The 24,848-nt window shown below is 42.1% G+C and overlaps 1 protein-coding gene across 7 annotated transcripts in view; it reads right to left on the bottom strand.

Moving 5' to 3' along the window:
- NFATC3 (nuclear factor of activated T cells 3) overlaps positions 1-24,848 on the bottom strand; it is a 151,203-nt gene that overhangs the window by 51,217 nt on the left and 75,138 nt on the right. For all 7 annotated transcript variants that reach the window (XM_017342314.4, XM_008257512.5, XM_002711632.6 and 4 more), the window contains 3 exons: positions 24,002-24,201; positions 15,712-15,884; positions 7,605-7,745 (listed from right to left, as the gene is read on the bottom strand). In XM_017342314.4, the coding sequence (XP_017197803.1) occupies positions 7,605-7,745; positions 15,712-15,884; positions 24,002-24,201 (514 nt within the window). The remainder of the gene's footprint in view (positions 1-7,604; positions 7,746-15,711; positions 15,885-24,001; positions 24,202-24,848) is intronic.

Below are 24,848 nucleotides of genomic sequence, written 5' to 3'. Positions count from 1 at the left end.
CGCAGGGCCAACTTTTGCTTGTGTACCTCAAATGATGGAAAACTCATCTCCCCACAAGGTAACCCATGCTATCTTTGGACAATGGCTGCTAGAAAATTCCTCATGGCAGGTGACAACTATTTCTTTATGTTAGCTAACCACTGGTCAAAGTACTTGTAGCCACGAAAAACCAACAAAAACACAAACTCGAGTGCTTCTCATCAGACAGTTCAGATGCTGAAAAGCAGCAGCTATCTCTTCCTCCAGGAACCGGAGTTCCACACCTATCCCTTACACATTATTTTAGCCTTCTTGGTCATTCTTTGAAAATGCTCTCCAGTGTGACCACGTTCCTCCAAATGCAAGGGCTTATAATAACCCAGGTAAGAATTGTCCAAGCATGAGAGAGAGTGACAGAGGCTCTCATCACCCTTTGTGGGATGTTTTGTTAATCAAAGTTTTCTCAGCACCTGTATCATGCTGACTTCAAGTGTATGGCCAACAAGTATCCCTGAGTTTATCATATTTCCTACAGCCAAGTTTCCACATTGTGTTCGTACACAGGTGTTCCCCTCCCACCCCAGCTCTTGTAACACTATTTTCTATCAGTAAGGAGACTTGACTTTATGGATCACTTGACCTGTCAAAATCTCTATAGAGGGGTGAGCACTGTAGCACAATGGATTAAACCACTCTTGGCAATGTCTGCATCCCACTTGGTGTGCCTGGTTAGAAACCTGTCTACTCCATGCTTTGGATCCAGCTTCCTGCTAATGTGCATGGGAGGAAGTAGATGATTACCCAAGTACTTGGGTACCAGCCACCCACACAGGGGATGCAGATAGATAGAGCTCCTGGCTCCTGGCTTCCACGTGATCTACTCCTGGCTGTTGCAGGTATATGGGGGAATAATTCAGCAGATGAAAGCTATCTCTGTCATTCTGCCTTCCAAATAAATAAATCAGGGCCAGTGCTGTGGCACAGCAGGTTAACGCCCTGGCCTGAAGCACCAGCATCCCATTTGGGCGCCAGTTAGAGACCCGGCTGCTCCACTTCCAATCCAGCTCTCTGCTGTGGCCTGGGAAAGCAGTGGAGGATGGCCTAGGTCCTCGGGCCCCTGCACCCACGTGGGAGACCCGGAGGAGGCTCCTGGTGCAGCTCCGGCTGTTGTGGCCAATTGGGGAGTAAGCCATCGGATGAAAGACCCCTCTCTCTCTGCATAACTCTACTTTCAAATAAATAAATAAATCTTCTTAAAAAATCTTTTTAGAAACTGATAGTCTTTTTTTTTCTTTTTCATTTTGAACAAGAAGTTTATCTGAACAACAAGACACCTGACTGGAAGGGAAAACTATCTAGGATTCATGTTTTTTTAAGAGTAATTTATCCCTACTTAAGGACAGATTGCCCTACACGTAACAGCTACGTACAGAAAAGTTATAAAATTGTCCTTGGTTTTACAATGATAAATTAAAAACATTAAAATTAGAAACAGATGTTCTAAACTATTTGTTTGACTTTCCAGATTTGTGTTAACTAAAGATATGGTTAATACATCTTCTGTCTCTTCATTCCCAGATATACTTGAAGAGAATCCCACCTGCTAATAAAGCTTTTACTACAGATGGATGTGGAGCTTTTCAAAAGCATTCTTTTTGTTTCATGAGGATTCATTCACCCAGTGACTAAGCTATAGAAGTATCTTCACACCTACCACGACTTCTCCATCTGGTCTGTGAAGTTTCCAGAAAATTTATTAGATGCCATCCAGACGTGACTATCATCTTCCAGGCTAGTAAATAGATAATGGCTAGCTCTGCTGCATAGGAGACACCATAGGTAGGTGCTATTCCTACTTGGAATTATAGCTCAGTTTAGCAATCATTTGCTGGATCACTATGTAGCAGACACCTTACATTACTGAGATAACTGAGACAGAATACCTGTCAGTGTATGAATGAGAAACAAACATAAACAGTTTATTACAGTGAAATGTAATGGGCATGGTAACTAACCAAAATTCACTCTGACTAGGCTCAGAGCACAGGGGTCAGAGTCTTTACCCTAATCTTGGGATGGAAGAATGAGACAAGGAAGGCTTCCTGGAGGAGCTTTTAAACTGAGACTTAAAGGTAGAACTCATCATGTAAGAGAAGGGTGGTAAAGAGAGAGAGAAGAGAGAGAGAGAGAGAGAGAAGGGTGGTCTAGGCAGAAGAGATCACATGAACCAAAGGCAAGACAGCAAGAAACCCCATGATACAGGGACCCATAAGCAATTGTGTTGGTAGAATTGTTAAGAGTCAAGGAAAAGTAAGAAATAAGATTGGAAAGATAAGCAGCAGGTGATGGCCAGAATGCCATATTACAGAGCACAGAAAAGGAAGGGAATCACCAAAGGTGATTTTAGAATGGGAATTAAACATTCACAATTACAATCTCATCTTTTTATATTTTTTTTTATTTTTATTTTTTGACAGGCAGAGTGGACAGTGAAAGAGAGAGAGACAGAGAGAAAGGTCTTCCTTTGCCGTTGGTTCACCCTCTAACGGACGCCATGGCCGGCGCGCTGCAGCTGGCGCACCGCGCTGATCCAAAGACAGGAGCCAGGTGCTTCCTCCTGGTCTCCCATGGGGTGCAGGGCCCAAGGACCTGGGCCATCCTCCACTGCACTCCCAGGCCACAGCAGAGAGCTAGCCTGGAAGAGGGGCAACCGGGACAGAATCCGGCGCCCCAACCAGGACTAGAACCCGGTGTGCCGGCACTGCAGGCCTACAATCTCATCTGAAGCCAGTACCTGCTATCATTTTTGGTCAAAAGCTCTTAAAAGTGAAGTTCTGGGTTACATAAAATGAATTCTATAATGAAACTACAGTATACATACATAGTAACTGTATTTGGGAACAAACAAATTCTTGAAATGGAAGGAAGGAATAGGTCTGAAACAGTCTCTTCTTTATGCTCTTTGTCTAAAATGTGACCTTGATCATTTGACATAAACATTTAATTATTCAGTTTCTATTACTGCATCCTCTTAATTCACAGCAATTTTGTCTAGAAATATCTTGTTTCCCTATTTACATTTGTTGTTTGCTGCCCTCACTAGGACATAATAAGCTCTATCAGAGCAGGTAACCTGCAAGTTTTATTCATCATTATACCTCCAATGCATAGATGAGTATCTATATCATTGTGTCAGTGTATATAGCAATGCTTTATAAATAAATGATACATTAGTAAGTTGTAAAACTAAACTGACAGGGGCCAGCACTGTGGCAAAGTAGGATAACCATCTGCCTACAGAACTGGCATCCGATATGGGTGCCAGTTCAAGTCATGGCTGCTCCACATCCAATCCAGCTCCCTGCTGATGGCCTGGGAAAGCAGTAGAAGATGGCCCAAGTCCTTGGGGCCCTGCACCAGCCTGAAGGAAGCTCCTGGCTCCCAGCTTCAGATCAGCTCAGCTCCAACAGTTGTGGCCTTCTGGGGAGTGAACCAGCAGATCGAAGACCTCTTTCTCTGTCTCTCTCACTATTTGTAACTATGTCTCTCAAGTAAATGAATAAATACTAGAAAAAAACACAAAACTGATATGTCTTTTTAAAAAACTTATTTGAGAGACAGAGAGACAGAAAGAGAAATCCCCATCACTGGTTCAAATGTTTGCAACAACCAGGGCTGGGTCAGCAGCCAGGAATCCAATCTAGGTCTCCCATGTGAGTAGCATGGATTCAGCTACTTGAGCCATTATCTGAGGCATTACCGGCTGCCTTCTAGAGCACATATTAGCAGAAAGCTAGAATTGGAAGCAAAGCCAGGACTCACACCAAAGCACTCTGATTTGAGATATAGGGTGCCCAACAGCCACCTTAATCAATAGGCCAAATGCTTGCCATGAGAACTGATATTTCTTGAAGAAAGACATGATACCAGGCTGAGTTAAAAGGGCCTGAGGGAAGCAAATTTTTAAAAAATATTTATTTGAAAGGCAGAGGCTGAAGCAGAGAGAGGGAGATCTTCCATCTGCTGGTTCACACCCCTAGTGGCCACAAGGCCAGAGCCAGGCTGATCCAAGGCCAGGAGCCAGGAACTTCTTCCAGGTCTCCCACATGGGTGCTGAGGCCCAAGCACTTGGGAAATCCTCTGCTATTTTCCCAGGTGTATCAGCAGGAAGATGGATTGAAAGTGGAGCAGCCAGGACATAAACTGGTGCCCATATGGGATGCCAACACTGCAGGTGGTGGCTTCACCCACTACACCACAATGCCAGCCCCCAGGAAAGTAAATTTTAAGGGAAAAGCAGACTGATAGCCATTTGGTTTCCAACTGAAGAAGTTGGTACTAGTATTACTAATCAGGTTAAGGAATCAAATGAAATAAACCAACTTGTGAAGTCAGATATCTTGTCATATATTAAGGATGAGTGGGACATTTACATAGCAATATTCTGTACTTTAAAGTGTGCACCAGAATTGAGAGAGAGAGAGAGAATATGGCTATGGAAAGAGAGATCTGGGGAGTAATGAAATTTCCCAGGAAGAAGAAATATGATGAAAAGAAAACTAAATACAGAATCTCAGGAAACATCTGTATTTAAGTTCCAGAACTGATAAAAAAAAAATTTCATGTCTTTGAACCAGATAAATAAAAATGTACAAAACAAAGAGAAAAAAAGAGTGTCAAGAAGAAAAGTGGATAGCTGGCTGTTAACTGGATTTTAGTAGGTAAAGATTTCAAAAGGAAGAGAAATGATTAAAGTGTAAGTCACAGGGGTCAGCACTGTGGCATAACAGGTAAAGCCGCCGCCAGTAGTGCCTGCATTCCATTTGGGTGCTGGTTTGAGTCCCAGCTGTCCCACTTCTGATTTAGCTCTCTGCTATGGCCTGGGAAAGCAGTAGAAGATGGTGCAAGTGCTTGGGCTCCTGCACCTATGTGGGAGACATGGAGGTAGCTCCTGACTCCTGGATTTGGATCAGCATAGCTCCGGCTGTTGCAGCCATCTGGGAAGTAAACCAGCAGATGGAAGACCTCTCTCTCTCTCTCTCTCTCTCTAACTCTGCCTTTCAAATAAATAATAAATAATAATTTTCCTTCAGTTATAATGTTCTAATAAATAAATTTGAAATTTGTGTCAATAAATCTGAAAACATGATGAAATGAATACAGTCTTGGAAAAATACAAATGACCAAAATAACTCGGGAAGAAATAAATTTGACTAGTGCTACACCCATGAACAGAATTATATCAGAAATTAATAGCTTCATACAAAGACAGGCTCCCAGGCCAAAAGGTTTCAGAAATGAGCTGTATCACATGTTCAAGGGAAGGCGAGACTACCTAACACAGACACTTTCAAAAAGGGGAAAAAGATGGGGTACTTCCCCAATTCACTTTGATATTCAGAATATATACAGAATTCTTATTAAGTTAGTAAGAAAATAAAACCCAATGGAGAAAATAGGCAACAACATAAACAGATATGGTAAAAAATGAATGTTGAATGCCCGTAAGATCTTGGATATCAGGAAATACAAATCCAGAGTTCAAGAGAACATTTTTGCTGAATATACTAATAAACCTGAAGAATTATGAAATCTTGTCTATGTCTACCAATGATAAGAACCAGAATGTTTACAGCAGCATTGCTAGCTACTATGCAGCAGTGCCAAAATTCTATATAGCCCATAACTCCAGTAAAATACGTAATGAAGTAGGGTAAATTCATACCGTGAAAAACACAGACTAGTCAAAGGAAAAGATCTTTGGTTAGATAGATCAATCTTGAAACATTAATGTTAATGTCTGAAAAAAAGCAATTTTCAGAAGATTACATGCAGAATTACAGAAAGTTTAAGAACGGGGGAAAATTCATATAAAATAAACTATAAGGAAAAGCAAGGATTGTTCAGGTGAGGGATCTGTTTGGAAAGGGGAAACAAGGGGCCTTCAAAGGTAAATTTTTTTTTTAATGTTTTATTTCTTAAACTGGTTAGAAGGTATAATTACTTGTTATGTTGCTGCAAGAATGACATTTCACAGTTTTTAAAATGAGGAAATAACTGAAGGAAAATGTTTAAATATGCTAAAGAAAGGATAAATCAAATATCCTGAAAGGAGTGAGCGTTTGTCTGGTGAGTAGCATGCCCACATCTCACTGCAGTGTCTGGGTTTGATCCTGAGCTCTGGCTCCAGCTGCTGAGTTCAGTTTTCTGCAAGGCAGACTCCAGATGGCTCAAATAATTAAGGTTCCAGCCACCTACACGGGAGACCTGGATTGTGTTCCTGCTTCTTGCCTCTGGCCCTAGACATTATAGGAATTTTGGAGAGTAAACAACTCTGTGTCTCTAGTGCAAAATTTAAAAACAAATAAAAATACCCTCATAAACCCAGGGTTCTTCCCCTTTTTAAAAACTGAGATGTAATTCACATATGCAAAATTCATCCTTTTAAAGTTGACAATTCGGTTTTTTGTATATTCAGAGTTCTGCAAGTACCACCACTATCTAATTCCAGAACCTCTTCATCATCCCAAATTCTTGTCCCCATTAGTGGTCAGTCCCCGCTGATATCCTCCCTCTAACTCCTGACAAACATTAATGTACTTTCTGTCTTTATGGTTTGCTTATTCTAGACATTTTATATAAATGATGCCATATCATATATGATCTTTGGTGTTGGCCTCTTTCACTTAATATTTTCAAGTTTCACCCAGTTTATAGCATGCATCAGTATTTTATTAATATTTAGGGCTAAAGAACAGCATTTTGTGGACATGCAACATTTTGTTCATTCACCGACTGGCAAGGATTTGGGTTGTCCTTTTTTCCTTTTTTTTTTTTTTTTTTAAGACTTATTTATTTGAAAGGAAGAGTTCCAGAGAGAGAGAGAAAGAGAGAGACAGATCTTCCATCTGCTGGTTCATACCTCAAATGGCTGCAACAGCTGTCCCATTTCCATCTTTTTTCTATTATCAGTGAAACTGCTATAAACATTTGTGTTTGAGTTTCTGTGTGTGTACATGTATGTTTTCAATGTGTCTGAATATATACCTAGAAGTAGAAACGCTGGAAGAATTCTCCGACTTTTAAGAAACACTTGGGGCCAGCATTGTGATACAGTGGGTTAAGCTGCTACTGCAATACTGCATCCCATTATCATACCACTGGCTGCAGTCCTGACTGCTCTACTTCTGATCCAGCAAAAAACAGTGTAAGATGGCCCAAGCTGGGCCCCTACCTCTCACATGAGAGACCTAGATAGAGTTCCAGTTTCCTAGCTTCAGCCCGGACCACTCGCAGCCACTGCAGCCATTTGGAGAGTCGATCAGTAGATGGAAGATTGACCTCAATCTCTTCTTCCTCTCCTTCTCCCCCTCCCTCTCTCCCTCCCTCTTTACTCTCTTTCCTCTTTTTCTCGGTCACTCTTTCAAATAAATAAAATCATTAAGAAGAAATCCTTAAAGAGAATTAAACATTTATATGAAAATTTAATGTTTGATTTACAATAAAATCTAATGCCTGTTGCTTTAAGTGAACTATTTTGTTGATTAATGTTACTGAAACATGTAAATAATTTATTTTACCTTTTGCCCTTTAGTTTGAAGTCAAGCAACTCATATGCTATTTACCTTGTCCTTTCTCAAGAAAAATGATTTTGGATTCTGGGAGAAAATTAGATCCAGTCACAATCATTTCATGACCTCCATTCACAGAACAACTGTTAATACTGTACTTCTCAATATGAGGAAGCTCTTGAGCAGATCGCTGGGCTGGATTTTTTTTAAAAAGAGTTGAGAAAAAACAACATTAGTATAAAAATTTTCAGATATGTACAGCAAACTCAAGCCACAAAATGAAAATAAAGAGAAGTAAATTTGGGGATTAATTCATTCAGGCTTTTAAAATTCAAGACAATAGTAATGATATCCACTAACAGAACTATATTGTTTAGAAAAAAAATGTTTATTAGACTTACACGATTTCTAAGTTATTTACTTAGACTATAATTAAAGGAACTAACAGAGAAATTATACATCATCTTCAACTTCATATTGACTCCATCATATTTACCTTATCTGCATTTCTCTTTTTAGACTGACTCAATAATAACTCTTCCACACACCTATTAAGATTTATATGTAATATAATTAGAAAAATATATTAAGACCAAAGATACTAAAGTATATTGCATATAATTAATTGTTTCTAAAGAACTACTATAGGACAAACACCAAGTAACTCTTTCATCAAGATACTACCTATTAGATCATTGTTGTGAAATAATGCTTCCATTTTGGACAATTTTCTAACTAAATAAATGAAACATCCATGAATATCACATTTCAATAATGAAGTTTTTGACAAGGCTATAAACGTGTCTCTGCTGACTATACATTTCTCTGCCTTCCCAGGGTACATGGAATAAATTTTTTTGATGCACAGATTCATTGTTTACGTTATCAACATTTTATAAACTGTCCTTGGTGCTACCCTCTCTGATACTGACTGGCTGGTCCCAAACTATATTTCTGGGTATTTTATTTTTATGTTTTCTTTCTTTAACTGCTTGGGCTTCAAGTTATAGTTTTCTTTTGATTGCTTAGGTCCTCTAATGGTTTCTTTTCTTTTCTTTTTTTTTTTTTTTGACAAGCAGAGTGGACAGTAAGAGAGACAGACAGAGAGAAAGGTCTTCCTTTACTGTTGGTTCACCCTCCAATGGCCACTGTGGCCAGCGCGCTGTGGCCAGCGCACCGCAATGACGAAGCTAGGGGCCAGGTGCTTCTCCTGGTCTCCCATGGGGTTCAGGGCCCAGGCACTTGGGCCATCCTCCACTGCACTCCCGGGCCACAGCAGAGAGCTGGCCTGGAAGAGGGGCAACCGGGACAAGAACCCGGTGTGCTGGCGCCGCAGGTGGAGGATTAGCCTATTGAGCCACAGCACCAGCCTCTAATGATTCTTATCAAATGGCTATATAAATAGATTTCTCTCTGGAACTAAAACAAAAAGTGTCAACAATAATCTCTTCACATTTGGAAAAAAAAAAGTCTAGTTTTTCTTCATACTGGTGGCTATGAGGTTAAGTTGTGTTTCGTTTGCCTACTACAGCATTCCAAAGAAATTTAAACTTCAAAGCCTTCAGGAAACCATGTGCTAGTTAGTTTACTATGGGTTCCCCCTCTCCCAACAATTTAATATCTAGTCTCGAAAAGTGTATGAATTAGACCTTTGTCCTATTCAAAGAGAATGTTAAAATACATATTTTCACAGGTTGGGTCTTGGATTTAGGATCAACTACCATTTAGGAAGTACCAACTACCACCTACACCTCAGAAAATACTCATGTTTCTACTTTTTTAAATGGCTCGGAGAAGAGGTATGAAAACAAACACAGGCTATTCTAGGGAATAAACCAATTCAAGTTTTAGATATGTATGGTAGAAACTGCCCTTTACAGATATAGTCTAAGAATAAGCAAAAGAAAATTTTTGTTTTAAATTTGAAAGAGTTAGAGAGGGGGAGAGACAGAGCTCTTCCATCTTCTGGTTCACTCCTCAGATGGCTGCAACAGGCCAGGGGTCTGGAGCTTCATCCGAGTCTCCCACATAGGTGGAAGGGGCCCAAGCATTTGGGTCATTTTTGACTGCTTTTCCCAAGCCATTAGCAGGGAACTGGATCAGAAGTGGAGCAGCTAGGACATGAACTGGCACCTATATGGGATGACAGCACTGCAGGCAGCAAGTGGCTTTACTTGCTATGCCACAATGCTGGCCCCAGTAAAAATATTTTTAAAGTATTTTTAAAAATGATTTATTTACCTATCTGAAAGGCATAGTTAGAGAGAGAGAGAGAGAGAATCGCCCATCTACTGATTGATTCCTGAAATGGGTGCAAAGAACGTGGCTGGGCCAAGCCAAAGCTAGGAACCAGGTGCTTCTTCTGTGTCTCCCACATGGATTCAGGGGCCCAAGTACTTGGGCCATCTTCTGCTGCTCTCCCAGGTGTATTAGCAGGGAGCTGGAATCAAAGTGGATCAGCCAGGGGTGGTGCTGTGGCATAGCAGGTTAAAGCCCTGACCTGCAGTACTGCCATCCCATATAGATGCCGGTTAAATTCCTGGGGGCTCCACTTCTAATCCAGCTCCCTGTTAATGAGCCTGGGAAAGCAGTGGAGGATGGTCCAAGCCCTTGGGCTCCTGCACCCACGTGTGGGATGCAAACGAAGCTACTGGCTTCGGATTGGCTCGGCTCAGCCATCTGGGGAGTGAACCAGCAGATGGAAGATCTCTCTCTCTTTCTCCGTCTCTTCCTCTCTGTAACTCTTTCAAATTAATCTTTTTTTAAAAAGTAGAGTAGCTGGGACTTGAACTGGCACCTCTATGGGATGTCAGCATCACAGGCAGTGGCTTAACTCACTACTCTACAACACTAGCACCCAAAATTTTCTTTTGTTCTTTTTTTTAAAGATTTATTGGCCGGCGCCGCAGCTCACTTGGCTAATCCTCCGCCTGCGGCACCAGCACCCAAGTTTCTATTCCTGGTTGGGGCACCAGATTCTGTCCCGGTTGCTCTTCTTCCAGTCTAGCTCTCTGCTGTGGCCTAGGAAGGCAGTGGAGGATGGCCCAAGTGCTTGGGCCCTGCACCCACATGGGAGACCAGGAGGAAGCACCTGGCTCCTGGCTTCAGATCGGTGCAGCGCGCCGACTGTAGCAGCCATTTGGGGGGTGAACCAACGGAAAAGGAAGACGTTTCTCTCTGTCTCTTTCTCACTGTCTAACTCTGCATGTCAAATTAATTAATTAATTAATTAAAAATATTTATTTATTTGAAAGTCATAGTTACACAGAGAGAGGAGAGGCAGAGAGAGAGAGAGGTCTTCCATCCGATGGTTCACTCCCCAGATGGCTGCAACGGCCGGAGCTGCGCCGATCCAAAGCCAGGAGCCAGGAGCTTCTTCTGGGTCTCCCACGTGGGTGCAGGGGCCCAAGGACTTGGGCCATCGTCTACTGCTTTCCCAGGCCACAGCAGAGAGCTGGATCAAAAGTGGAGCAGCCAGGTCTCAAACCAGCGCCCATATGGGATGCCGGCACTTCAGGCCAGGGCATTAGTCTGCTGCGCCACAGTGCTGGCCCCCCAAAATTTTCAATAGATGGCACAGCCAAAGATATCTTTAAAAAGCATGTAACAATATGAAGAAACACTCATGTTGGTATAGTGAGACAGCAAAACAAGATATAAAATTATATCAGGTAAGCCCAATTTAAAAATATTGTGTGGAAATGGTGCTTAGCCTAGCAGTTAAGATACCTAGGTCCCATATCAGAGTACCTGGATTCCATTCCCAGTTCTGGCTCCTGATTCTGGCCCAAGCACAGACTCAACCATTGTGAAAAGTAAACAAGTGAATAAGAACTCTCTTTCTGTCTGCCTCTCTAAAGTAAATACATAAATAATTCTTTAAATAAATTGTGCAAAAATATACAGATACATACAAAATCAAAATCAAAAAAGCTATAATGACTAATGCTTAGTAAAATGACAAATTATTTTAATATTACTGTTTGTACCATTCTGCATTATCTATTTCCTCACTAATAATCACATAATATTTTTACAAACTAAAAAAATTTAGAATATTTTAAGTAAATGTTTCAAAAATTCAAACTACTATATAAACTTAAAACTATTTAAATTACTCTGCTTTAATAAATAGCGACATCTCTGTTTATACAGATATATAACACTCTGGGCAAGCAAATTTAGAAACTAGCAGTGGGTGCCAGCTCTGTGGTACAGTCAATTAAACTGCTGTCCACGATGCTGGCATCCCATATGAATGCCGGTACGGTCCCGGCTGCTCCATTTTGAACCCAGCTCCCTATTAATGTGCCTGGGAAAGCAGCAGAAGATGGTTCAAAGAGTTGACTCCTTTCCACCCTTATGGGAGACCCAAATGGCGTTCTAGGCTCCTGGCTTTAGCTTGGCCTACCCTAGGCCATTGTTGCCATTTAGCTCTGTAAGTATGTCTTTCAAATACATACATATATATATATATATGTACACACACACACACACACACATAAAGAAAAAGAAGTTGTGGGCTGGTGCTGTGGCATAGTAGGGTAAAACCACCGCCTGCAGTGCCGCCAATCCCATATGGGCACCGGTTTCAGTTCTGGCTGCTCCACTTCTGATCCAGCTCTCTGCTATGACCTGGGAAAGCAGTAGAAGATGGCCCAAGTCCTAGGGCCCCTTCACCACGTGGGAGACCAGAAAGGAGCTCCTGGCTTCAGATGGGCCCAGCTCTGGCCGTTGCAGCCATTTGCAGGGTGAATCAGTGGATGGAAGATTCTCTTTCTCTCTCTCTCTTTCTGCCTCTGCCTCTCTGTAACTCTGCCTTTCAAATAAATAAATAAATCTTAAAAAAAAAAAAAAGAGGAAGTTAGCAATGGTACCCGCTTTTAAGAAGGGTCACTGGTTGCCTCAGAAATTTACTTTTTATTCTAGACTCAGTATTTTTTTTTTTTAAGATCTATTTACTTATTTGTAAGGCAGATCATTGGATAGCAGGGTAGGTTGGCTGGCAGATGGAATATGGAAATCTTCCAACTGCTAGTTTACCTACCAAATGGGTGTAACAACTAGGGCTGAGAAAGACCAAAGCCAGGAGACAGGAAACTATCCAGGTTTCTCATGCGGGTAGCAGGAGCCCAGGACTTGGGTCATCATCAGCTGCCTTCCCAAGCATATTAACAGGAAGCTGAACTGGAAGCAGAGCAGTGGGCACCATATCAGCCCCTATGTACTCTTTTTGAATTCTGAAAAATGAACCTATATCATCTATTAAAACTAATTTTAGGGGCTGGTGCTGTGGTGTAGCAGGTATAGCAGCATCCTGCAGTGCTGACATACCACATGGACGCCGGTTCAAGTCCCAGCTGCTCCAGTTCTGATCCAGCTCTCTGCTATAGCCTGGGAAAACAGTGGAAGATGGCCCAAGTACTTGGGCCCCTCACCCAATTGGGAATCCCAAAAGAAGCTCCTGGCTCCTGGCTTTGGCCTGGTCCAGCCCCAGCCCTTGTGGCCATTTGGGGAGTGAGCCAGAGGATGGAAGATATCTCTCTCTCTCTCTGCCTCTGTAACTCTGCCTTTCAAACAAATAAATAAATCTTTAAAAATTAATTTTTTAAAATTAGTTCTACAGTGAATCCTATCACCATAGATTTAATCAGGGATTCCCATAGTAACTTGGGAAATGATAAGGTTTATTATTTTCAGTAAACAGAAAAAGGTTTATGTAGTAAGCATGATGCCAGATTAAGAATATATGTAACAGAAATTAAATGATGTAATATAGTAATTAAAAGAGAACTAAGGGCTGGCATTGTTGTATACTGGGTAAAGCCACAGCCTGTGACACTGGCATTCCACATGAGTGCCAGTTCATGTCTCGGCTGCTCCACTTCCAATTCAGCTCCCTGCTAATGACCTGGGAAATGCAACAAAAGATGCCCCAAATGTTTGGGCCCCTGCCACCCCCATGGGAGACCTGGATGAAGATCCTGGCTCCTGGCTTCAGTCTGCTCCAGCGCTGGATGTTGTAGCCATCTGGGGAGTGAACCAGCAGATGGAAGATTCTCTGTAACTATGACTTTCAAATAAATAAATAAACCTTTAAAAAAGATAACTAAAAACATTTATGTTCTAGACACGGCTCTGTTACTGACAAAGAAATAACCTTGAATAAGTACTTGAACTATTTGTGCCTCAGTTTCGTCCGATGCAAAATTAAAGAATAAAATTAATTTTTTAAAAATTTAGGAGACAAATAGAGACACAGAGAGCAATCCCATTTGCTAGATCACTCCCCAAATGTCTGTGACAACTGAGATCAGAACAAGGAATACAATCTGCATCTCCTAGGTGGGTGGTAGGTACCTAACTTTAGCCATCACCTGCTACCTCCCAAGGTCTGCACTCGCAGGAAGCTGAAATTGGAACAAAGCTGGCAACCAAATCCAGGTACTCTAATATAGGACAAGGTAGTCTTAATCACTAGGCCAAATATCTGCCCCAAGGAATGGAATTAGAACTTTTTTTTTTAAAGATTTATTTATTTATTTGAAAGAGTTACACAGAGAGAGGAAAGGCAGAAAGAGAGAGAGAGGTCTTCCATCCGATGGTTCACTCCCCAGATAGCCGCAATGGCCAGAGCTGTGCTGATCCAAAACCAGGAGCCAGGAGCTTCCCCCAGGTCTCCCACGCAGGTGCAGGGACCCAAGGACTTGGGCCATCTTCTACTGCTTTCCCAGGCCACAGCAGAGAGCTGGATCGGAAGTAGAGCAGCTGGGACTAGAACCGGCGCCCATATGGGATGCTGGCACTTCAGGCCAGGACATTAACCCGCTGTGCCACAGCGCCAGTCCCAGAACTTTTTTTTAAGATTTATTTATTTCCTTTGAAAGTCAGTTACACAGGGAGAGGAAAACACACACACACACACACACCTAGAGGTGAGGTGGGGAGAAATTTTCCATCTATTAGTTCACTCTCCAGATGGCCACAATGGCCAACACTAGGCCAAGCAGAAGCCTGGAGCTTCCTCCAGGTTTTCCATGTGGGTGGGAGGGATGAAACACTTGGGCAATCTTCATCTGCTTTTATCAAGCCATTAGCAGGGAGCTGGATCGGAACTGAAGTTAGCTGGGACCTGACCAGCACCCATATGGGATGTGGGTATTATACGAAGTGGCTTTACCCACTACACCACAAAGCTGGTCCCAAATTAGAACATTTTTTTTAAAAGATTTATCTTATTTAGTTGAAAGTCAGAGTTACACAGAGAGAGAAGAAGCAGCAGAGAGAGAGAGAGGTCTTCCATTTGCTGGTTCACGCCCCAAATGACCACAACCGCTGGAGCTGTGCAATCCAAAGCCAGGAGCGAGGAGCTTCCTCTGCGTCTTCCCACGTGGGTACAGGGGCCCAAGGACTTGGGCCATCTTCTACTGCTTTCTGAAGCCATAGCAGAGAGCTGGACCGGAAGTGGAGCAGCCGGGACTCAAACCAAACTGGCACCTATATGGGATGCTGGCACTGCAAGCGGCAGCTCCACCCGCTACGCTACATTAAATTAGAACATTTTTAAATCTATACCCTAAACAGCTGACTGCCAGTCTTAGTGTTTCAATCACATCAACTAACCTGCCTCCCTCATACTCACAGTGGTTTAAGGCTTGAGTAGGCTTCAAGTTTTAGGCCTTTGTTCACATCTTATCTTTGTAAATCAAAGGGAAAAAATTCATTTTTTTCAATCTGATATTTTAAATAATGTTATGGTAAGAAGACAGAACAAAATAAAAACACTGTAAGTCTTATGTAGTTAAGGGGTCAACTTGTAGAGACAGCCTCTTCTAACATGAAGGCTGACATTTCAATGAAACAAAGAAAACTAAGCAACACTTAAAAGCATCAAAATCATAGCTTAATGACTGGGTCCACAGAGGCCATTATCTTCCTCATTAACAGATAGTCAAGAAAATGTGGTAAAAATATAGTGAGAAGCCATTTTCTAATTCTAAGATCAGTACTCTCCTTACATAAACATGTTTGCATATTCCGTATGAGAAAGAACAGCAAATGTGTCTCCAGTTTGCACTTTTGATGGAACATTACATTGTAAACAAAGCAGAAATTAACTATTTTAAACAAAATCTTAAAACATCAACACAAGCTCACTTACAGCATTCGACAGGTATTGAAGCTATCTGCAGAGAAAGTACTTTTCCATTGGGCTGTGGGATGTGTACACGAAACACAAGTCGCACTCTAGTATTCTTTCTGCCAATATCAGTTTCTCCTTTTCGAAGTTCTATATCTGAATTGCGGAGTTTCAAAATACCTGCACAGTCAATACTATGGAGAAAAATACAAAATTTTTATTTGCTTATTGATAATCATGGCTCTAAATAACTCAACCTCATAGGTTTATATTATTACTCTGTCAGGGAAGAAGTATCTAATAGAATTAGTTCAAAAAAGAAAGATGGGTATAACTACTCTCCTCTGCTATTCCAACGAAGGGAAGAAAATGTTTTGGTATGACAACAGTGCAATAGTAAGTATGGCAGATCTTTTTTTTTTTTGACAGGCAGAGTGGATAGTGAGAGAGAGAGACAGAGACAAAGGTCTTCCTTTTTGCCGTTGGTTCACCCTCCAGTGGCCGCCGCGGCCGGTGCACCATGCTGATCACTGCGCTGATCTGAAGGCAGGAGCCAGGTGCTTCTCCTGGTCTCCCATGGGGTGCAGGGCCCAGGCACTTGGGCCATCCTCCACTGCACTCCCTGGCCACAGCAGAGAGCTGGCCTGGAAGAGGGGCAATCGGGACAGAATCTGGCGCCCCGACCGGGACTAGAACCCAGTGTGCCAGCACCACTAGGTGGAGGATTAGCCTAGTGAGCCGCAGCGCCGGCAGCATGGCAGATCTTCTGCAAAGATGGTTGTCAGTAATTTCTCCCTTTCTTGTACTTGCATTCCTCTCTTCCTGCTAACAAGAGGTAGAGTATCTGTCTTCTCTCCTTGAAAGCTAGTCTGTAACTCACTTGAATAAATGAGTGTGGCCAAATGAAAGTATAAAAATTAAGAACTTAGTACTAGTAATTTTTGCTCTCATAGAGTCCTAAGTAATCAAGTAAAAAGGAAAGAAAGGCCAGACAATCTTCAGCCCCTCCAGCCACCCCAGTTATTTTCAAATTCCATTTGAATTCCCAAAAAATCTAGGTACACAAGTGATCCAGGCTGACACCATGTGAATGAACCAGCTAAGCCCAGTCAACGCAAATAATCACAAAAAATAATAAAAGGCTATTACTTTAAGCCACTAATTTCTGAAGTTATTTATTATGTAGAATTAGATCACTGAAACAAAGTAAAAGACTTTTCATAACATAAATAAAACTAGGTCAGAGGAAGGCACTGTGGTGTAGTGGGTAAAGTCACCACCTGCAGTGCTAGCGACCCAAATGGGCCTCGATTCAGGGCCCAGTTGCTCTACTTTTGATGAAGCTCTCTGCTATGGCCTTGGACAGCAGTGAAAGATGGCCCAAATGCTTGAGCCCCTGCACCCGCATGGGGGAACTGAAGGAGGCTCCTGGCTTCCAATCAGCCCGACCCTAGCCATTGCGGCCTTTTGTGGAGTGGACCAGCAGATGGAAGATCTCTCTCTCTCTTTCTCTGCCTCTCTGTAACTCTACCTTTCAGGTAAATAAAAAAATCTTTAAAAAACGAAACAAAACAAAAACTAGGTCAGAAGATTCACTCACATGAATACAACTAAATCACTATTCGCATCTCTATGTTTTATACTGATGTGTCTAATAATAAAGATAATCCATCAGGCTAAGATTCTTGCATTTCTAAGAAAGGCACATATGAAATAAAGGTTCTACATTTAAGATCTAATAATTCATCATCTTCAAAATTTATTACTACATGGGCCAGCATTGTTAAGCCACTGCTTACAAGACCAGCATTCCATATTGGAGTGCTAGTTTGAGACCTGGCTGCTCTGTTTCTCATCCAGCTCCCTGCTAATCTACCTGGGAAAGCAGCAAAAGATGCCCCAAGTGCCTGGGCCCCTGCCACCCATGTGGGAGACCTAGATGTAGTTCCAGGCTCCAGGCTTTAGCCTAGACCAGCGCAGGCCACTGAAGCTGTTAGAGGGGAAAGCTGTTAGAGGATCTCTGTTTCTATCTCTCTGTCTCTGCCTGCCAAATAAAAAATAAATAATCCTTAAAATTATGACTGCTTATTACTATCATACTAAGGAATAAAAGTATGATATACCTTTGTTATTTACGTACTAAGAAAAAAAAAGGAAGCAGAATACTAATGATCAAACCTTCTAGCTTACTAGCTCAGAAGCATTCCTTGCTCCAGTCTTTCACTGCATCTACCAACAGTTCTAACTTCAAAGCTCACTGTACAGAGTCTGTAGAAACAGCTTTGAAGGACAATGTATTAGTACGACAGAACTGTGATAGAACCAGGATATCAAGATGATAACCAATAAAGCATAAGAAGCAATTTCAAAATGGATTTTTAAGCCCCTCAAATATTTTCAGCTTCAGAAAAATTCCAGGAGAAAGTTTTTAAAGAAACAATCAATTCTGAAAATAAATACTTCCTATTTGTAGAAAACAAATTGTATTTAACTAACATTGAACAATTATGCTATAATTAATTATTAAATAATTATTTGATCAAAACAGTATTGATCAAATTGTATCAAATTAGTGACTACTCATTTTAAACTGCCAAAACGGTCTTCAGGGCAAATACCAGAGATGATCCATTTTACTGAATACTGACTAAAGGTATTTTAGCAGAGAGCTAAGTTAAAGAATTTGGAATAAAGGCATCAGAAATGACAATCTTAAAACTTTAAAAAATAAAACAAAACACACAAGCCAACCAAAACCTCACATAAAATAATAAAGGACTAAAATCTGATTAAAATGTCAACTAGCTTTACTTTAGGTCTTATTATAGAAATGCCACATTCATATTCATCCTTCTAAAAACAGGGAGGAGTTATGAATAGATGAGGCAATGAATACTGGCATCCTACATTTAAAGTATCTTGTAGGGTGACTGTTATGAGGTAAATGCCAGTCTTCAGTCAAAGAGGTTATATATCCAAGAGAGAATAGGCTTGAAATAACCCAGCCTGTGGGTTAGTAGGCAAAAGCAGAGGAATGTCTACCAAGCTACCTTATTGTCTTTAAAGAACAATAAAACAATTTAATACATACCTACAGCTCACTTATGCATGAATTATTATGAACAATGGTTTTATCTGTCACTCAGAAATTTCATATCCACCACTGTCTGAAACTCTATTTTTTTTGTGATTTTATTTTATTTATTTATTTTTTAACTTTTGTTTAATAAATATAAGTTTCCAAAGTACAGCTTTTGGATTACAGTGGCTTTTTCCCTCCCATAATCTCCCTCCCTTCATTCGTTCATTGTATTGGACACAGAGACCTTTCAACTTAAAGGAAAAAGATGGTGTTTCCTAATGACAAGAGACCTATTAAAAACTTAATCATATTTTCTTCTTGCCTTGATTTCTAGGAAGTTTATGGTGAAGCTTAATTATAGTAACTATAATTTGAATAACCTTATATTTGGGATATATATATATATTTTAAGTTTTATTTGTTTATTTTTAGTTATCTGAAAGACAGAGACAGAGAGATACCCTCCATCTGCTGTTTCCCATCCCCAAATGCCCTTAACAGCTGGGGCTAGGCCTGGATGAAGTCAGGAGCCAGAAATCAACTTGGGTCTCCCACAGGGGTAGCACTTGAGACATCATCTGTTGCCTCTCAGTGTGTGCATCAGCAGAAAGCTAATTCAGACATGGAGGTGGGACATGAACCCAGGCACCCCAATACAGGATGTATCCCAAGCAGCAGCTTAACCTATTGCACTACAATGCCTGCCTCCAGGCTAATTTATTTTGCTATTCCTTCTATTCAAAAAATATTTCTATTTCGGTTTTCTTGGTCTTCTTTGTTACAGGAATATTATTAATATAGGCTTGGGCAGGCGCCGCGGCTCACTAGGCTAATCCTCTGCCTTGCGGCACTGGCACACCGGGTTCTAGTCCCAGTCAGGGCGCCGGATTCTGTCCCGATTGCCCCTCTTCCAGGCCAGCTCTCTGCTGTGGCCCGGGAGTGCAGTGGAGGATGGCCCAAGTGCTTGGGCCCTGCACCCCATGGGAGACCAGGAGAAGCACCTGGCTCTTGCCTTTGGATCAGCGTGGTGCGCCATTGGAGGGTGAACCAACGGCAAAAGGAAGACCTTTCTCTCTGTCTCTCTCTCTCTCTCACTGTCCACTCTGCCTGTCAAAAAAAAAAAAAATATATATATATATATATATATATATATATATATATATATATAGGCTTAGATGGATGTTACTGCCACTTGCAGCAAGATATACATTCTAGGGGGCCAGCACCATGGCTCAATTGGCTAATCCTCCGCCTTGTGGTGCCAGCATCCCATATGGGCGCCGAGTTCTAGTCCCAGTTGCTCCTCTTCCAGTCTAGCTCTCTGCTGTGGCCCGGGAGGCAGTGGAGGATGGCCCAAGTGCTTGGGCCCCTGCACCCACATGGGAGACCAGGAGGAAAGCCTGGCTCCTGACTTCAGATCAGCACAGCACCGGCTGTAGCGGCCATTTGGGGAGTGAACCAACAGAAGGAAGACCTTTCTCTCTGTCTCTCTCACTATCTATAACTCTACCTGTCAAATAAATTAAAAAAAAAAAAAGATATACATTCTAGTTTGAAGCAATTTCCTTAACAAAATCCCATCTAGGTTTCACACATCTGGCTGTGGTAGATTAACAGCTGGCTACTCCATATCTTTTTCTTCTCTTCTTTCTTAGTAACAGGCTCCTATATTGTTAGAAATGGCAATGTGGGGCCAGCGCTGTGGCATAGCAGGTAAAGCTGCTGCCTGCAGTGCTGGCATCCCATTTGGGTGCCAGTTCGAGTCCAGGCTGCTCTACTTCTGATCCAGCTCTCTGTTATAGGCTGGGAAAGCAGTATAAAATGGCCCAAATCCTTGGGCCCCTGCACTCGCCTGGGAAACCTGCAGGAAACTGCTGGCTCCTGCTTCAGATAGGCCTGGCCCTGGCCATTGCAGCTGTCTGGAGAGTGAACCAGCAGATGGAAGACCTGCCTCTCTTTCAAATTAATAAATAAGTCTTAAAAAAAAAAAAAAAAAAGGAAGTGGCAATGTGCTGAGGTAAAAACAAAAACAAATCTAAGTTTTCCTAACACATAAAGATTATCAAGGAGCGGCTGGAGACATGGCACAGTGAGTTAAGCCACTGCCTGAGACGCTGGTATCCTATATGGGCACCAGTTTGTATCCCAGCTATTCCACTTCCAATCCAGATCCCTGTTAATGCACCTGAGGATGGTCCAAGCACTAGGGTGCCTGCCACCCATGTGGGAGACCTGTAAGAAGCTCCTGGCTCCAGCCTGGCTAAGTTCTGGCTATTGCAGCCATTTGGAGAGTGAACCAGCAGATGGAAAAATACCTATCTCTCTCTCTCTCCATACCTCTGCCTTTCAAATAAATAAATAAACATATGTATTTATATATATATATATACACATATATATTTTTAAATTTTTTAAAGATAATTTTAAAGATAATCAATGAAAGTATAGGATTTCTGGGTAAACTTTCTTTTAAAAAAGATTTATTTTTTATTTATTTTAAAGGCAGAGTTCCCGGCACCGCGGCTCACTAGGCTAATCCTCCGCCTTGCAGCGCCGGCACACCGGGTACTAGTCCCGGTCGGGGCGCCGGATTCTGTCCTGGTTGCCCCTCTTCCAGGCCAGCTCTCTGCTGTGGTCCGGGAGTGCAGTGGAGGATGGCCCAAGTCCTTGGGCCCTTCACCCCATGGGAGACCAGGATAAGCACCTGGCTCCTGCCATCAGATCAGCACGGTGCGCCAGCCACAGCGCGCCGGCCGCAGCGGCCATTGGAAGGTGAACCAACGGCACAGGAAGACCTTTCTCTCTGTCTCTCTCTCTCACTGTCCACTCTGCCTATCAAAAAAAAAAAAAAAAAAAAAAAAAAAAGTAAAGGCAGAGTTATAGAGAGAGAGGAGGAAAAACAGAAAGGAGGGGGTCTTCCACCAGCTGATTCACCCACCAAATGGCCTCAACAGCCAGGGCCGGGCTAGGCTGACGCCAAGAGCTTCTGCTGGGTCTCCCACCTGGCTGCAGGGACCCAAGGACTTGGGCCATTTTCCATTGCTTTCCCAGGCACATTAGCAGGGAGCAGGATCAGAAGTAGAGCAGCTAGGTCTTGAACCAGAACCCATATGGGAGGTTGGCATCACAGAGGCCTAACATGCAATACCATGATGCAAGCCCCAAAAACTTCCTTTCAACAAGGACTAACTCAGCCGGCACTACGGCTCAATAATCTTCCGCCTGTGGCACCGGCACACTGGGTTCTAGTCCCGGTCGGGGCGCCGGATTCTGTCCTGGTTGCCCATCTTCCAGGCCAGCTCTCTGCTGTGGCCCGGGAAGGCAGTGAAGAATGGCCCAAGTGCTTGGGCCCTGCACCCATATGGGAGACCAGGAGAAGCACCTGGCTCCTGGCTTTGGATCAGCGTGGTGTGCCGGCCACAGCGGCCTTTGGAGGGTGAATGAACAGAAAAGGAAGACCTTTCTCTCTGTCTCTCTCTCACTGTCCACTTTGCCTGTCAAAAAATAAATTAATTAATTAAAAAAAAAAAGAGGACTAACTCAAGTGGAAGTCCCCTTTACACTTCCTCTCTTATTCCTATAGAAACATGGTTGTGATGGCAAGAGCTCCCGAAGCTGTTTTATATCATGAGGCAATTTAAAGATAGAAATACCTGATAAAGATAGAAAAAAAGAAAGAACACAGGGCCGGCGTTGTGGCATAGCAGGTAAAGCTGTCACCAGCAATGCTGGCATCCTATATGGGCGCCTATTCAAGACCTGGCTTCTTCACTTCCGATCCAGATTTCTAAGCTATGGCCTGGGAAAGCAGTGGAAGATGGTTCAAGTGCTTGGGTCCCTGCACCCTCATGGGAGACTCAGAAGAAGCTCCTGGCTTCAGATTGGCACAGCTTTGGCCATTGTAGCGCTTTGGAGAGTGAATCAGTGGATGGAAGACTTCTCTCTGCCTCTGCCTCTCTATAACTCTTCCTTTCAAATAAATAAATAAATCTTTAAAAAATAATAGAAAAAAACAGAAGTAGCTGGAGACCCCAATGGCTTACAGAGCCACTGTGCTAGTCCTAAAATAGCTATCTATATATTTCTTTTTTTTTTTTAAGATTTATTTATTTATTTGAAAGTCAGTTACACAGAGAGGCAGAGAGGGAGAAAAAGAGGTCTTCCATCCACTCGTTCATTCCCAATTGGCTGCAACGACAGAGCTGTGCCGATCTGAAGCCAGGAGTTTCCTCCAGGTTTTCCATGCGAGCGCAGGTACCCAAGGACTTGGGCCATCTTCCACTGCTTTCCCAGGCCATACCACAGAGCTGGATCAGAAGTGGAGCAGCCAGGACTCGAACTGGCACCCAAATGGGATGCCAGCATGCAGGCAGTAGCTTTACCCACTACATCACAGTGCCAGCCCCAATCTATTTATTTCTTTTATGTGATAATAACTGTTTATTTCTTTTTTAATGTGATCTGTTTAAGCCACTGGTATTTGAGGTTACTATCATACATTGCCAGGTAAAAATCCTAACTAATTTACTTGAACAAAGCTCTATTATCACCCTCATCCAGAAATTGACCAATTTATATTATCTTAAAAGGAGTCAAATGGATTGACTGGAGGTAAAGTCAAAGTTTTCCTTAAGGAAACTTACAACCATAATTGTACTATAACAATTTATTAATTACCTACAATGTTACACTGTCAACAAAAACTTGATTTAAGTCCATGTATTTTTGTTTCTATGCTCAGGACAATGCTCACCTAGTAGAATATGTTCCATAAACATTTACTGAACTGACTTATCCTTCTGAAAATAAGCGATCACCTTTAGCAAACATACTATAATTATCTACAAAATGTCATTCAGTTAATTCAGAACAATGACTATTTTACTTTTTTTTTTTTTTTTTTTGGACAGGCAGAGTGGATAGTGAGAGAGAGAGACAGAGAGAAAGGTCTTCCTTTTGCCGTTGGTTCACCCTCCAATGGCCGCCACGGCTGGTGTGCTGCGGCCGGCGCACCGCGCTGATCCGAAGGCAGGAGCCAGGTGCTTCTCCTGGTCTCCCATGGGGTGCCGGGCCCAAGAACTTGGGCACCGCTACGTGGAGGATTAGCCTATTGAGCCGCGGCGCCGGCCTTTACTTTTATACTAAAAACCAAGGATACATTTCCCCCCATGCTGAAAGTTGTTTTAGAAAAAGAACGAACTGCCTATTTGGGGGTATGTTCCACAATACCTGGCTGACATATTGTTTTCAGGAAGAAGTGGAATTTCCAGAACTTTTGTGCTGGCAATTATTATCTCTTGGCTTGCAGTAGCAACTGTCTTCCCAGTGATTCGATGCACTTGGTAGAATGCATGAGGTCGTAAATATCGATCATCTGCTGTTCCAATAAACATCTGTAGATTTACTGGCTTTTCACTGTAGCCCAGGAGCTGATCAGGTAAAACAGAACAGAAAAGCTCAATTCATTACGCATGCATTTATGAGTTTATAAAATTAATTTATATCTGTATAGTATTCTGTTGACACATAAAATGTTATTTCAAACAAAACAACAAAAGAAAAGTAATCAGTAATGTCTCCCAAGTTTCTGAAGTAATTTAAGAATTATAAAACACTAGAATATCTCACAAAGGGATGTGAAGCTTTTTTTTTTTTGATATAACCAAATCAATGAAAATATTACAAGCCTTCTTGATTCTGCTGTAGCGAAAACAAATAAATGCTGATTCTGTACTCTGTATAACATTAACCATTCAAAGCAGACCTAAAGATTTGGGTGTAGGGGAAGGTCCTCAACAGCCTGTTAAAATCAAATATACTTTGTTTTAGTAGTCTTTGAAGAACCCTATCCTATGTCACCAACTTAGAAGAATTTCAAGTGACTTAACAAGCCAGACTACTTGACTTTCCTTGGACTCTTCACCATTACTGATGATGTTAAGATGGTAACAGGGCAAGTGCTTGGGCCCTGCAACCTGGAGACCAGGAGGAAGCACCTGGCTCCTAGCTTCAGATTGGTGCAGTGCACCGGCTGTAGTGGCCATTTGGGGGGGGGGCGGGGGGACCAACAGAAGGA

The sequence above is a fragment of the Oryctolagus cuniculus genome, chromosome 18 (assembly GCF_051225735.1).
Source record: "Oryctolagus cuniculus isolate XC-2025 breed Fujian yellow rabbit chromosome 18, ASM5122573v1, whole genome shotgun sequence".
NCBI lineage: Eukaryota > Metazoa > Chordata > Mammalia > Lagomorpha > Leporidae > Oryctolagus > Oryctolagus cuniculus.
The sequence above is the reverse complement of the archived record's forward strand: the minus strand, read 5'-3'. Positions and strand labels throughout refer to the sequence as shown.